Source organism: Schistocerca serialis, chromosome 3 (assembly GCF_023864345.2).
Source record: "Schistocerca serialis cubense isolate TAMUIC-IGC-003099 chromosome 3, iqSchSeri2.2, whole genome shotgun sequence".
NCBI classification, from domain to species: Eukaryota; Metazoa; Arthropoda; class Insecta; order Orthoptera; family Acrididae; genus Schistocerca; species Schistocerca serialis.
In genome coordinates, this window is record NC_064640.1 from 135,769,659 (window position 1) to 135,785,729 (window position 16,071).

The window sequence follows — 16,071 nt, forward strand, 5'->3', positions numbered from 1 at the left end:
TGTGGGGCATGGGACATGCAAGGAGAACAAGCCAAGACTATGTAACGCAGTGCTGGCAATGTACTTGCTGTCACAAATAAATTTATGTTACAAGAGGCACTGATAGGGCCATCTGTTGGCTACCATAATAACTACTATGTATTACCATGGCTGTACCACCCACAAAAATAAAAACAGAGAATCAGACAGGGGCATAACAAATGCCTACAAGATTTGTGATAATGTAAATGATAATATCATGTGAAAAAAAGGTGCTTGTTGCTACAATTCCATGTCTCTCATAGATAATTCGAAATTAAGAGAGCCAGAAATACAAGTTACATTCAAGCAATAACAAAAAGTGATGAAAATTTTGAACATTTATTAACATATGCCACATATAATTATAATATATAAAATAATTATAAAGCATATAGTAACTATAAAAACACTCAAATCTGTCTTATTGTATTCTTTATCTGTGCAAGAGTTGCTGTTATGATTGCTACCATCCAATTTGGCAGAATCCGTACTGAATTGGTCTGTCATGAGCTCTACAACATTGTCACACCTCTAATAATCTTTTTCCAGTTGCTGGACATTCATGCAGTATGCTTGCAAGTCTTCAGCAGTTACTGTCAGAAGGGATTCACTGGCAACCTTACACAAATTTTGTTTGTCATATCATCAGAAATATTTTGCTCCCTAAGCAGTCTGTTAACTTTTGCCCATACTAGCTCCATTGCATGTAAGTCACAATTATATGGAGGCAAGTGGACAACCATGTGGCCTTTTCTTTTGCCATTTTGTTGATGACATATGACTTCTTCACAGGTTTGTTTTCTTGAATTAAAGAGAACAGGCCTGCTCTCTCATGCTGTCATTACACTCAACATTCCCTTTTCTGCAATGATTACAACATCCTTGCTTTTGTGTTGTACCACATGGGTGGTTTGTCTACCTGTTTGTTGTGGTATGGAGCATGATCTATCACAGCTACTGAATCCAGTGGAAGATTTGTGAGAAGTATATTCATGAACCATCTCTCCAAGTTTTATGTGTTTATCTGACCATGGTAGTCACCTGTGGATGACTTTGTCTAGAATTTTAGTTTGGTTTTTTGACAAACCCCTGCTTAGAACCAACATTTACAACTATAAGTCTTTTAGCAGGGGATCCTCATTCCACAATGCTGGTAACATTATCCTTTTGCCAATGTTTCCCAACTGCCATCTCTGCCCCTGGTAGCTGAGTGGTCAGCACGACAGAATGTAAATCATAAGGGCCCGGGTTCGATTCCTGGCTGGGTCAGAGATTTTCTCCGCTCAGGGACTGGGTGTTGTGTTGTCCTAATCATCATCATTTCATCCAAGTTGCCGAAGTGGCATCAAATCGAAAGACTTGCACCCGGCGAACGGTCTCCCCGGTGGGAGGCCCTAGTCACATGACATTATTATTATTATTATACTCAATCCATGCATCATCCAGATAAAATATTTCACTCCTGCATCCATAATATGTTTCATTTCTACAATGAAATGTGACCACCAGTCTATAATGTCTCTACACTCTAACAATAACGTCCTTTTATTTTACATGTTTTTTCAAGTAAATCCCATCGACAACAAAATGTTCCTTAGATATGTAATGCCCCAAGTCCAGCTGATATTTTCATCATGTAGTAGCCAAAGTCTCCACAGACTGGAAAAATTTTTTTTCACTGTCATTTTTATCGTGACACACCTTTCAAAATCATTCCTCTGGATTTTTCCAATCAATTTTAGCCTAAATGACACAAAAATGAAAAAATTATGTCAGTAACTAGGACTGCATTCTGTTCAGAATGTATAGATGCAATTAATTAGGATGATCCCCTGGGCTGGGATAAATTTTTTGAAACAATATGTATGGTTGTGTGTCACATCAAGCTGCTACAATTAACTGAATAAAAATAATGAGAGTCTATAACAGAAATTGCTTGCAGCAGGATTCGTATCCACCAGTCTTAGAATATTAGTCTTAAACTAAGCTATGGTGAGATCTTTGAAGTTACACTTGTTATTGCAGCTGTAGTCTGCCAGTGGATCACAGGTTTGTTTTTGTTACTTGCAAATTAGAGGTTATTGATGTAATGATTATAAGGTGTAATACAATACCCAGAGACATAACATGCACAACTGCATATATACAGAAGTTCAAAAAAGTCAGTCCCTCTACTGGGGACCTGTATTTGTTATGGAAACAGTATCAGTACCAGTATTTCCTCATTCTTTACACACATGAACTTAATCAACCTTTTAAACTAATTTAAAGTGGAAGCTAGTTTCAGAGCACTGTCAAACTGTAATCAGAACTGAACTGAATTGGTATATACCTCTTTTTCTGGGAGTACCTGGTAATTTCCCAGGATTATCTTTGCAAAATTTTTGAATACTATGAATATGCCATAGCTTACCCCTGTGTAGGTCACAGCTTCTTACATTAGTTGTGACATGGACTGGAGCAACTCTTTATTTTGGTTCATTTGCTCACAGCATTCACCGACACTGTTAATAATTTTTCTGGCCCCACTCCATCTTGTGCTACCACTTATCCTCCAAGGAGTGGATGGGCCAGGAAGCAGTTCATCACTCATCATGAATGGTATTTATTTGTGATGCAATGAAACTTGTACAACAATCACTGTGCATTATCTACATACTGTATGCAGCATTCTGTATTGGAGCACTGAGGTTGGCAGTAGCCAGAAACAAAACACTTGTGGCCCAAAGCCAAATGACTTCTACCAATGTCTGCTAATCCATAAATAGGGAGCATGCAAGTATGATGCATATATGTGCGAAAGAAGTGTTTATGGTCAAATAATAATTTTTAAGCTCAGGATTAATTTTGTATCAGTGGAATTGTTATGCAACTAAAAGGCTATTATAAAGTGGGAAAGTGGTAACAGTAAATTCATATGAATTTGTGATAGTTGAGAGACTGTAATTTTAGTGTGAATGTGATCAGAACCAATAGGAATGTATTAACTGAATTTAAAGTGTGTTATACAAAACTGTTTACATATTGCAACCTCTCCATTATTATTAGAACTATTGGAAGGAAATGAATTATAGAACAGTGTGGGAAAATAGTCCAGGCATCGTAGGCTCACAGTCAGAACTTTAATTACCTGTGCATGTTCCTTGGGAGCAAATTTGCAGTTCAAAACTGGATACTTGTAAACGTCCAATGCCTAATTTTCCAACCAGAGAGACTACAGCAAGTAATTTCAAGTGCAGATTGATGAACAGTATGGATTGGCAGCTTACAGATTGTGAACTTTTTGATTTTATATTACATCTCTGTTTTTCATTGTGCATAATCTTGGCACATGAGGTGAAATTGATCATCTTGACAGAAGAGTGATTGTAAATAGAGATAATTTATTTTTGTAATACTGCTAAAGACAGAAATATCTTTTGTTAATAATTCAGTGTGTGCAGATATTACTGAATATAGTTGTTTTCAAAATTTAGAGACTTTATTTCATTGAATAATGATTGGAAGCCATCTAAATAACATAATCCTTTCATCATTAATGTTTTTAATATCAGATATAGGATCTGAGATCAGCATCATATCGCACAGAAGACAACAAGGCCATGAATGAAATAACAGATAAGTAATATTTTATAACTTTAGTTGTGGATAAGAGATTTGATGCAACTCACTTGAAATAAATGATCAAAGTCTGTTTTGAAGACAAATCATTGAACATTGAGCACTGAAGAATCTCATTGCACTAGGCTGTGTTATTCTGCATAACATTACATCACAAAATATTAATCAGACTTATTTTTCAGATTAAAATTAAAATTTATGAGGGATGCAAAAGCTAGCAAAATGGAAACAAAATGAAAAGACTTGTGAACTTAAAGATTGGATAATATAGAGGATATAATAGACACACAGCACCAGAATTTAAGTATATATTTATGGCTTACTTCTTTAATTGTCTCCTTAGAGCAAAAAATAATGACAGAAAACATTACTTGTGATATTTGTTTATTTATTTACTTTGTGTGAAGTAATTTTGCTAACACATATTATCGGTACAATTTTCAAAATGGCACTTAAGAAAGAGAAGAGAACTCAGGTTCATGACATTTTTGATGAACATAATGCACGACTAGAACTTCTGAATAAGAATTTAGAAAATTCTGTACATTCAGAAAATCAAACCATTGTCAGGACAATTTATGAGAAAAATGACAACAGTTATAAGCGTTTTAGGTAAAATAGTTACACTTTAGTCAAACAAATGACTGAAACAAACAATCAAATTTCTGAAAAATACAATAATATTTCTGAAAGTTTTGGTAATTTAGGTACAGAAGTTACTGAAACAAACAATCTAATTCCTGGAAGCTATGACAGTTTAGTAAATGATTTGAGAAACCATATTTCTGAAAGCTTTAATGATGTAAAAAGTGAGTTAGGGAAACAAATATTTTAAAGCTTTAATGATATAAAATTTTTGTATAGTAATAACTTTTGGTGTACAGAGAAGAGCTGAGTTGCCAGGTAAGTGCATTTAAAGATGAACTGAAAGGTTGGTTCTCAACTGTAAATTCAAATCTCAAAGGAAAAATCATAAACATGTAATATAATGTTCAGGGTGATCTAAAAGTAACTGAATTGAAAGCTAAAGTGACACTGTAGATAATGCTGAAAATTCCAATGTAATTCATACAAAGGAAAATTTAGTTAGCTTACATGGTGATGTAGTTGCAGCTGACAATTTTGATGGAAAGATAATTGATTTTCTTACTTTAAAAGACAATTTTGTATCTGTGAAAGGTAAAAATCAGTTACTTGAGTCATTCAGCAAGTGAATTTTGAACATTAAATACAAGAAGTTATGTAAAATCCAAATTTGTACAACAAATTTGTTTGGAAAAAACTATCATAATTTTGTGAAATACTGAAGCTTGACAAGTGGGCAAAGTATCTGGATGTTTTTTTGCAACCAGTTTAAACTCAGTTAGAAAGAACTTGATGTGGGTATAGTAAATTATGTTAAATCATTTGAAATGCTTAACAGAATTGAAAAGATAGCTGATCAGAACTTTGCAGTAGTACTGAAGGAAAAGATTACTAAAGTATGTGGATATAAAGTTATGCTGATCCTGATTAAGCAATTGCATAAACTTTGTTTGATTGTTAGATTAGTTGAGGGACTGTCTAGAAAATTTAATGGTGGAAATGTGTGAATTTGACATTGAAATGAAAAAGGTACCACAGGATGTACTAATTACAAGACTTAAAAACCCTCAGAGAGGTTGTGTGCATTAGAAAAAGAAACAATAGTGATGAACATAAACTTCTCTTGCACAGAATTCAAAACATTTGTTAAGGAGATTTTAGTGAATGAACTTTTGACTTTACTATGTTATACCAAGGCAGTATCTATGATGCACAATAAATGCTTAATGCTTATTTGATTTTAGAATTGTGGTCTGTGCTGTACACCGACTGCAAAATTATTATTTTGATTTCAATTTTGTCTATGATGATATGTTTTGCTGATTTTGTAACATGAAATTGGTACTAAGGAACATTACTGAACTGAAATCTTATATCCAGAAAGTTAGCTGAGTGGTTAATTAGGTAAATTGAGGTGGTTGTTGATTGAAGGGTAAACTTTTCACTGGTGGTATTTTTTTATGTGTTAGTTATAGATGAACAGATTTAAATTCTCACATAAAAAAACTTAATTGTGGACTTTTCATTGATAAATTGCATGACACATGTGTTTCTAAGTGACATTTACTGTTTTAGATCATGAAGGTAATGAAGAATGTTGACACTATTAACAACATTTGAGAACATATGATAATAATGAACAACTGAATATACTTTTATACCATGTGAAAAGTGAGACAACTGAATAGAACATGCTATCTAATGGGGTTGTAGCACTAAATACTTATTCTGTTTTGACATTACTCTGCAAGGTCAGAAACATATGCTACTATAAATTTGTAGATGGTTTGAGGAACTTATGCCAATGAACAAACAGGAACTGAACATTTATCACTCAAGTGAAGAGTTAAGATATGCATTTTTCTTAAAAAAACATTGACTTAAAATTTCAATATGTAATATGTTTTTATGTAATCTATCATTGTAGTTACCTGCATAATTGACATTTAATACTATTTTTTATGGTTACATAGAACTTTTGAGTTTTCTCTCATTACTAATACTATAAATTATGGGATACGTGATTCTGCTATTTCATTTGTGTCATTTCTACTGTGACAATGCATTCAAACTCACGTTTGAAATTTGGTTCATCTAATATATTACATTCATATTAAAATATCATGGAAAATACATATTAAGGTTTTAGAGTATCATAATCGCTGGAAAATAAATAAGTGTGTATGTTTACATTTAAGTTAGAGTACACTCGCTGCTATTTGAGTACTATTTGAATACATTTAAACTGTTGAACTGCATACATGAGATACATTTAGTGTCATTGCTGAATGACCATGTCAAGTTTGCCATAAGCTTTGTATAACATTGTTGAGAAATTTCACCTCACACAAATTTTGACATATTTGTCCATTAACTCAAGTACTTTCAGTTCAGTTACTAGGTTAGAAAGTAAATTGTTGTGTCTTGTGTTAGAGAATCTGGTTCTGTGTAGTGATGCCAGAAAGATGTTGTAATGCAAGAAGATGATGACTGGCTCAAGTAAGAGACTACAAACACTGAACTGCAGCAGAAGGACATTGTGCTGTAATAAAGAATGGAAATCAGAAGAAAGAGCAGAATATAAGACACTATACATTGTCAAAAATTTTTAATATGCAGGTTTGGAAAATTTTATAATTTATTTTGTACAAAAACTTCATTTTCTTTGATATTTTACTTGTTGTGTTACAGAATTCCTCCCATATATGATTGTGTGTGAAATGTGGGTGGTGGGGTTGTGCAATGTAACCAAGTCAATAAGACAACAAGAAATGTATGATACCAGTGAGTATCAATATCTACAGCTGGATATAAATAACTTCAGATACACACACTTTAATAAATATTAGTTGTTTCATACTTAAATATTCACAGTGTGCATTATTTAAAATATATACCACTGATTAATATGGAAATCATCATAAACTCTGATTTTATATTATATCTGTACTCTTCTTAGTTTTACACAATGTTAGTGGGAATGTGACATGAAATGGACAGTCCTGACAGAAGAATGACTGTAAAGTGTTTTAGTAATACTGGTAAGGGCGAAAGTGTTTTTCATTAACTGTTCAGTGCATGCAAATTTTAGGGACTATAGTTTTTTTTCAAAGTTCAGAAACTTTATTTGATTGAATAATGATTGGAAGTCACCTGAATACCACAATGCTTTTACCAGTTAATGTTTCTTTCTATCCCAAGACCAGCATAATATAGAAGACCTCATTTCAACTAGATATGAATTATCAAAGAAAAATCATTTTGTTCGTACATAAAATCAAGAAACAAAGAAAACTACATGCATCCATAGACTAAGTGACTTTGTATGTCCATACTCCTCAATGTATGTAAAGGATGATTTATAATAAATTAGAAAGGAATATGTTAATGCAAATGATGTTTGACCCACTGAAAATAAAGCTACACAAGGCACTGACACAGGAATTTTATTACTTAGTGAATGAATTCATAAATGATGAACTGGTAATTTAAACTGGATAAAATTTATTAATTATCCAACTAAGTACATATACACCCAGATATTTATTCACAGAATATCATTTTTGTGTTATATTACTACTTATTACTGCGAAGATACTTTAAATTTTAATATGTTTCCTTTACATCAAACAAATGGTTATCCTCTGTATGTCACGACATGAATAAATCATAATTCACAAAAAACGTAAAATTTAGTACATAAACAGGACTTACTTCATGATATATATTTGTTCAAACTCTTTTGCACAGTGATCTAATATTGTAGATAATTAATCGAGCTATTTAATCAGTTTCTTTATATTACTATACATACCTGTCAACATCTTGTGCAATAGGAGTATAGGCAGTTGCATTGCCACCATAGCAGTGGCGAATGTTAAGGTCTAAGTATCGAATTCCATGTACTAGCTGGCCCCAGATATCAGTATCTTGTGTGAGAACATAGTGTCCAATAGGTCCAACTGTAGATTCTCTATTGTAAGTGGCTGCACTGTGTGTTCCAGGGATGAACAAATCAGCAAGAGTCAAGATTTCCAGCTTTGTTCTGTTTAAAGCAAAGTATTCAGAAATTAGAATTTCAGTATCAGATAACAGGAAATTATGAAGAGGATACTATTTTTTTTATTTGGTGAAACTGTTAATCTTGTACATTTATATAACAACAATTGGATATTAAATGTGGATTTTAGTAGTGGCAGCATCATCCATCCACAAAATTTGAAATGTATTAAACTACATTATACTGATAAGACAGCCCTCTGAAACATCACAGGTTAATGCAATGTTACTAAAAAAGATGATGAAATTAATTTATGACTAGAATATTTTAATTTGTGAATGTTAACAGCAAATTAACATTGGCCCCACCGGGATGACTTACAATTAAATGTGGTGTACCACAGCAGATTGGAAATCATTTGCTGCAGGACACATTTGGAACATGAAGGTGTTTATTTCTGTGTGAGTAAAAGTTTCAAAAATGGGTTGTGAAATTACTGATGGCAGCAAACTATCCACAGAAAAAATTGTTGTTGGAGGCTGCAGCTGTTATGGTGCAAAGAAAAGAATTTATATCCATTTTGATATTTCAACCACTCAGTCATTTTGTGAACTTGTAGGCCAACTATTGCTCCTTAAATATGAAAACTGCAGAATGTTAATATTTGGAGTTATCTGTGTGGTAGTAATACTTAAGAACAAAATTGCAAAATTTTTCAAAGTACGTTACAATACTCAGTTGTTAATGCACAAACAACAAACCAGGCAAGACATATATTTGGATAATATTACACAATTTTCAGTTATAGTAAGCAAAACTTGATTTATTCCAGCTCAAGTAGTTACTTCCAATTGTAAATGTAAGTTATCTAGGATATCTCTGGCCACTAAAAAGCTCTTGCTCCTTAATTATAAAATCCGTGGACTGTCAATATTTGGAGATACCTATATAATAATAACATTTAAGAACAAAATGGCAACATTTTTCAAAGTACATTACAATACTCAGTTGTTACTGAACAAACAACAAACCAGGCAAGAAACATGCTTGGATAATATTAAACAATTTTCAGTTATTGTAAGAAAACTTGATTTGTTCCAATTCAAATAGTTTTTTCTGATTGTAAGTGTATGTTATAAGGGGTGGCTCTGACCACTAACAGTTATTAGATTGATTAATGAAACAAAGCTATATCAGGTAAGAAAATCAGTGTGTTAACAAACAGGAAGGCAGTATTCTCGCACAATGTAGACACTAATCAGTCAACCAAAGAATTCTTGCATATACTAACTAAAAAGTAGGAAACACACTGTCTTAAAAGCTTGAAACAATTTCTACAAGCAGAGCAAGTTTTACAGATCACACCATTGCAAAGAGAATAAAAAAATTATTTGAGTTTTTAATAGTAAAAGAGTATAAAACAAACAATCAAAACAGTGAACTGAAAAGCATATGACAGATGAATAGTTAAGGAATTAGTGTAAATTTTCCTTGGACGTTATCAAAAATAAATGGTAGAGATAAAGATTTCAGTGCATGAGTCACACGTATCAACATAAATAAAACTGTTAAAAAAAAGGAGTGCCACAGGGCGCCATTCTTGGGCCCTTTCTGTTCATTATATGCATAAATGATCTGCCTTCCAGATTGCCCTTGATACTGTACTGTATGCAGACAACAGTACATAATTGCTCAGAATACCAACATGGATAAGTTACAGCTGAATGTTACAATAGCAATAGACAGATGTACCTCCTAGTTTGAGGCTAATGCATTACACAGAAATAGCAGCAAAACAGAAAACATTGTACTTAATTTGAACACCCCCAAGAATGAAAGCAAATCAGTGAAATGTGATCAAAGTCTAAGCTCTAGAATACAGATAAGTTACACTCCAGACTCACATTTGTGGTTTATCTGCTGTACAAGCTGAGAGGCTGTATCAGTGAAACTGTTGCTGTATGCACACTGTGCTTTTCTCAGTTCCCATATGATATATGGAATCTTGCTAGGGGGAAACTCACCTGGATCTAAGACTGTATTTAAATGACAAAAATGGCCATCAGATGCATTGCAGGACTCAAACCACAAGAATCTTGCAGACACTACTTTAAGGAAATGAATATTATGACAGTACCTAGTTTATATATTTATAGTTGGCTAGTACACATCAAACAAAACCTAAATAATTTTGACCTTAGGATGTCAATACACCATCATAACACTAAACAGACATGCAATTGACAAGCCACACACTAGACTCACATATTTTAACAAACTATCTAAAAATGCCCACTCACTGCCCCTGAATATATTTAAAAGTATAACAACAAAGTGGGTAGAAAGTAGTCTTCTACGCATTGAAGAAATTTGAAGAATGTACCATAGATGACTTAGAGTTGAGATGGGGTTATACAGGATTATAAATTGTAATATTTTATGAAACTACCAGAGTGATATATAAATTTAATGTGACATATTGTATAAGGCAATACAAAGATAACGTTTATGATTACTGTACTTATTTACAGATCATATAGGTACAAAAATGTTAACATGATATGCTGATTCATTGTGTTATACTGTATAAGGTTTGGAGAAAGTAATCAGTTTGTATAATAATGTACTTTCCCAAAGTAGTTACTTATATAAAAGTCTCCTTGTAACATTATTAGGTAAGGATCCATGTAACTTCACTGTAATGTTGTAACTATAAATGTATTGATTGCATGTAAACATGTTCAAAGGTGAGTAAAAATTATATTCTGTTCTATTCATGTTCAGGTTCCTACACAGGTTCCTGTCTTCTGGAAGAAGTGAAAAAGTAAAGACATTTCTGATAGCTTAAAGCAATAAACCAAACTGCAGCTTATTCCGGGCTCATGTAACACAGTAGGAAGTTAGTGAATCCATAGCAAATATTACTATCTCCAGAGCAGAAGATGATTATGGCATCATGAATTTTGTAATTTAAAAATTTTGGAAACAGGAGCATGACTAACCAAACTAAACAAAAAGTTATTAAATGAAGGTGTTTCTTAAGATGTTTAAAAATAACTATCTTCAAATCAGTTAATAGGAGATCACTAACTCAAAATCATTATTTACATACATCATCCATACCAGTAACATATAAAATGATAGAATGTTGTAGTTGAAGTCTGACAATTAGTTTGATTTAGCATTTCACTCAAGTCCTTTGTGTGTTAGTGTCTTTACCTCTGTGTAACTACTCAAAGCCACGTCACCAATCCTGCTGCTTCAGAAAAGAATTACTAGAAATATATGTTGTACCCCTCCAAGGACATCCTGTTACCCATTATTCAAGAACTAAAAATATTACCTCTCCCTGCATTATATGTATTTCAGGTTATCGTCATGTTACAAAGTAATTCTGAGCTAACTGAAGGAAACCATTTCAAACATATGTACAAAATTAGACACAAAGAAAATTTAATGCTTCAAAAACATTGTTTAAAACTTTACCAATAGACACCCCAGTACATAGAAACAAAAATCTAAACTAAACACAAGGGTAGAGATGTACTGAGTATGTAAATGGGTCCACTGAAGAGAAAACTACATGATTTCCCAGTGGAAAAATGTTACTACCCAATGGAGGAATTTATGAATGATGAGATGATCATTTGAATAGTGTGACTATTTAATATCATTGTATTGTTGAAGATATAATGTCTGGGAAATGTGGACAATAAGTACTGGCACACTATAAGAAAAACACTTTAATAATATTACTGTATGCAACACAAAACTGTGATTGCAAAAACACTTTTAGAGAATTAAGCAACTGTGTTTATCAGAAGACATAAATTGACATGCTTTCATACAGTACAATCAGATCATCTATAAATTGCGTGTTATGAGATGAATACAATGCAACACAACAAATGCAATGCAACCAAGCATCCACTTGAACCTGCTTGCTGTACTCCAGCCTTTGCCTCTCTCTATAATTTGTATCCCCACACTTCTCCTATTAGCAAACTGATGATCCCTTGATGCCTTAGAATGTGTTCCATCAACTGATCTGTCCTGTTACTCAAGTTTTGCTGCAAAATTTCTTTTTTTCTTGTTCTACTCAGTGTCTCCTCATTAGTTATCCAACCTACCCACTCAATTTTCAGTATTCTTCTGTGGCACCATATTTTCAAAGGTTCTATTCTTTTCTTGTCTGAGCTGCTTATTGCCCACATTTCACTTATGGAAAAGGGTACGTTATAGTCAAATATCTTAAAAAAACCTCCTAACATTTAAATTAGTGTTTGATATTAACAATTTTTTCTTTTTCACAAAATGTTTTTCTTGCTGTTACCATACCAATCTTCATTTTAAATCCTCTCTACTTTGACCATCATGAGTTAACTTCCTGCTCACATAACAAAACCCATCTACTACTTTAGTCTCTCATTTACGAACTGATTTACCTAAGCATCAGCTGACTTAATTCAGTGACACTTCATTACCATTCTTTTACTTTTATGACTGTTCATCTTATAACTTCTTTTCAAGACACAACCCATTCCACTCAATTGTTCTTCCAAAGCCTTTGCCAATTCTGAGTGAATTACTTTCTCACTCCTTTCTCTCTACTTCTACCCTGTCATGTCCTTTGACTCTTATAACTGTAGTCTGATTTCTGTACATGTTGTAGAGAACCTTTTGTTGCCCATATTTTATCTCTGCTGCCTTTACAATTTCAAAGAAAGTACTACAGTCAGTATCACCTAAAGCTACATTAAATTTACAAATACTATAAACATAGGAGCATCTTCCCTGAACTTATATTCTAAGACAATTTGATGGGTCAGTATCACTTTGTATGTTTCTAAATTTCTCTGAAACCCAAACAGATCTTCCTTCATGTTGACTTCAATGAGTTTTCTCTTGCTTCTGTAGCTAATTCATGACAGTGTTTTTTGCAACCATGATTCATTAAACTGATGGTTCAATAGTATTCACAACTGTCAGCACCTGCTCTTTTTTTTTTTTTTTTGTTGGAATTATTACATTCTTCTTGAAGTTGGAGAGTATTTTACCTGTCTCATATCTTGCATGCCATGTGGAACAGTTTCATCATGATATGTTCTCCCAAGAATCTCTATAATTTTGAGGAAATGTCTACTCCAAGTGCCTTGTTTTGTCTTAGTTGTTTTGGTACTCTGTCTAATTTTTCTTGCAATACCATATCTCCCATTTATGATCATTAACTTCTTTGTATATATTCCACCCACACTTCACCCTTCCATTTTTTGTTTACTACTGATCATGTGATCCTTAAATGTTTATACAGAAGCTTCTTTTTTCTCCAAAGTTCTCTTTCATTTTCCTATAGGGTGAATCTGTCTTTCCCATAGTCATGGATGCTTCTACAGTTTATATTTCTCCTGTAGCTTTTACTACTTTGCCATTTTACACTTGCTGACAATTCCATATTTTTAGATGTTTTTACTCCATTTCCTTGATTTAGTTGCTGCATTTTTATATTTTCTCATTTTGTCTACTACATTTAATACATCATGTGATATCCAAGGATTTCTACTGGACCTTTCCATTTAGCTTATTTCATCCTCTGCTGCAATCACTGTTACATCTCTCAAAGCTGCCCACTGGTCTTCCATTGCACCCCTTTCCCCTGTTTCAGACAGCCTTTGCTTAATACTCCCTTAAAACTTTCAACAACCTCTGGTTCTTTTAATTTATCCAAGTCCCATCTCCATAATTTCTTATCTTCCATGTTTGTCTCCCATTTTTACTTCTCTTCCTTTCCATGTCTAATGACATTGTTGTTGATGGGATGTTAAGCCCTAATATTCCCTTTTTTTCTTCATTTTCCTACTACTGGAATCCAGTCATCCATTGCAATTAAATTTTCATCTCCCTTAACTATACAAATGATTTCCTTTATCTCATCATAAATTCTTTGAATCCCTTCACCATTTGTGGAGCTAGTAGGCCCATAGACTTGTACTACTGTGGTGAGAGTCACATACAAACCCATCTTGGCTATGATAGTGCGTTCACTGTGTTGTTTATACTATGTTACCTGCATTCTTATTTTCATGTTCATCATTAGACCTACTCCTGTATTACCCCTATTTGATTGGGTGTTGATAATCAAGCACTCATCTGGCCAGAACTGCTGATCTTCCTGCCACTGCACTTTACTGGTTCCCATTATATCTAACATCAGCATACCTATTGCTGTTTATAATCTCTCTACTCTACCTACCTGATTAAGGGATCTGACATTCCACATTTGGGCCATAGACTCCCAGTTTAGTTTTTCCCGATGACAACATTTTCCTGAATAGTCCCATAAAGAGATCTGATTGGAATATTATTTTGCCTCTGTAATATTTTACCTATATGATTTCATACTGTGTGGCCAATGGCGTTGTCACCATGATTCTGTCAGATCACGGACGTTAAGTGCTGTAGGGCTTGGCTAGCACATAGATGGGTGAGCGCTGTTGGCAAGTGGAATGCTCTTAGCCTTTGTGAGGCAAATTGAGGAGCTACTTGATTGAGAAGTAGCGGCTTTGGTCATGAAAACTCATAATGGTCAGGAGAGCAGTGCCCTTCCAGATCCTCAACTAGTGATGCCTACATACTAAGGATGACACGGCAGTGTGTCAGTACCATTGGGCCTTCCAAGGTCTGTTAAGATGGAGAGGAGAGGTATGATACTGTAAAATTACCTCAAGGAAAACAGTTGTTACACTGAAAGGTGTAAATGACCACTGTCGGAGGTTGTATTTGACACCACGCTTCATCATCTTCTGCTGAGCTGTAAAAATTTTTCCAAACATTTCCAACAGGCAACAAGAAGAATGCAAATGTCTGATTTCATCGGGGTATATACACTGGTGAGAACAAAGGCATAGTCCCAGCTGGAATGCAGTGTTGAAAATATAAAGAGCTATGTAGCAATTAGTCGCCATTTAGTTTGTAAATGATACATGTGTTTGTATGAAATCACTGAATCAGTGAATCTACTGGTTTACACCAAACAAACTGATGTCAGTGCAATGTGTGGACAGCATCAGATACCAGACTACATTTATGAACATAAATAAATGTATTATTAACAGAATGCTAGAAGAAGCATGATGGAGAGATGATATGTGCATGACTGAATTTTAATTTTTGACAAAAACTGGGCAGTAACTGAGGCTAAGAAAATGAAAAGGCCTAAAGGGGAGACAGAGAAATTACTGTGTCTATGAATGAGGACAGCTTCACACAATAACTAGAAATGTTTACCTTTATTTATGGTCTTTCATTAAGACTTATAACATGAATGGTTATAGTTTTCTGACATACGAGGGGCGTTTGAAAAGTCCATGCAATGTCTGAGAGATGGCACCACTGGCACATATTGAGGTCATGTTCAGTTAGTAGCATGTTTGGAAAGAACGCACACCAAGTTTCAGCCACATTGGTCTACTTCTTTGTGTCTGGCATTCATGAGAATCAAGGAAGTCGAGTGATTGTCAAAAATGGACGAAGAAGAATTTCATGTGGTGATTAAACATTACTTTATGAAAGGCAAATCGCCTCAGGATATGAAAGAGAAGCTTGACAAACATTACAGTGACTCTGCACCTTTGATTAGAACAGTTTATAAGTGGTTTCAAAATTTTCAGAGTGGCCATATGGGCACAAGTGATGCTGAACGTTCTGGACGCCCTGTGGAGGTTACGACTTCAGAAATCATTGATAAAATCCACGTCATGGTGATGGATGACAGAAGAGTTAAGGTGCGTGAGATTGCTAGTGCTGCTGGCATCTCAAATGAATGAGTACTTAATATTTTGCATGAA

General features: G+C 33.9%; 1 protein-coding gene across 1 annotated transcript in view; it reads right to left on the minus strand.

Annotated features, from left to right (window-relative positions):
* Window positions 1-16,071, minus strand: part of LOC126469838 (PI-PLC X domain-containing protein 1-like) — a 92,252-nt gene that overhangs the window by 14,562 nt on the left and 61,619 nt on the right. The window contains exon 4 of the mRNA XM_050097133.1: window positions 8,042-8,272. Coding sequence (XP_049953090.1) covers window positions 8,042-8,272 — 231 coding nt within the window. The remainder of the gene's footprint in view (window positions 1-8,041; window positions 8,273-16,071) is intronic.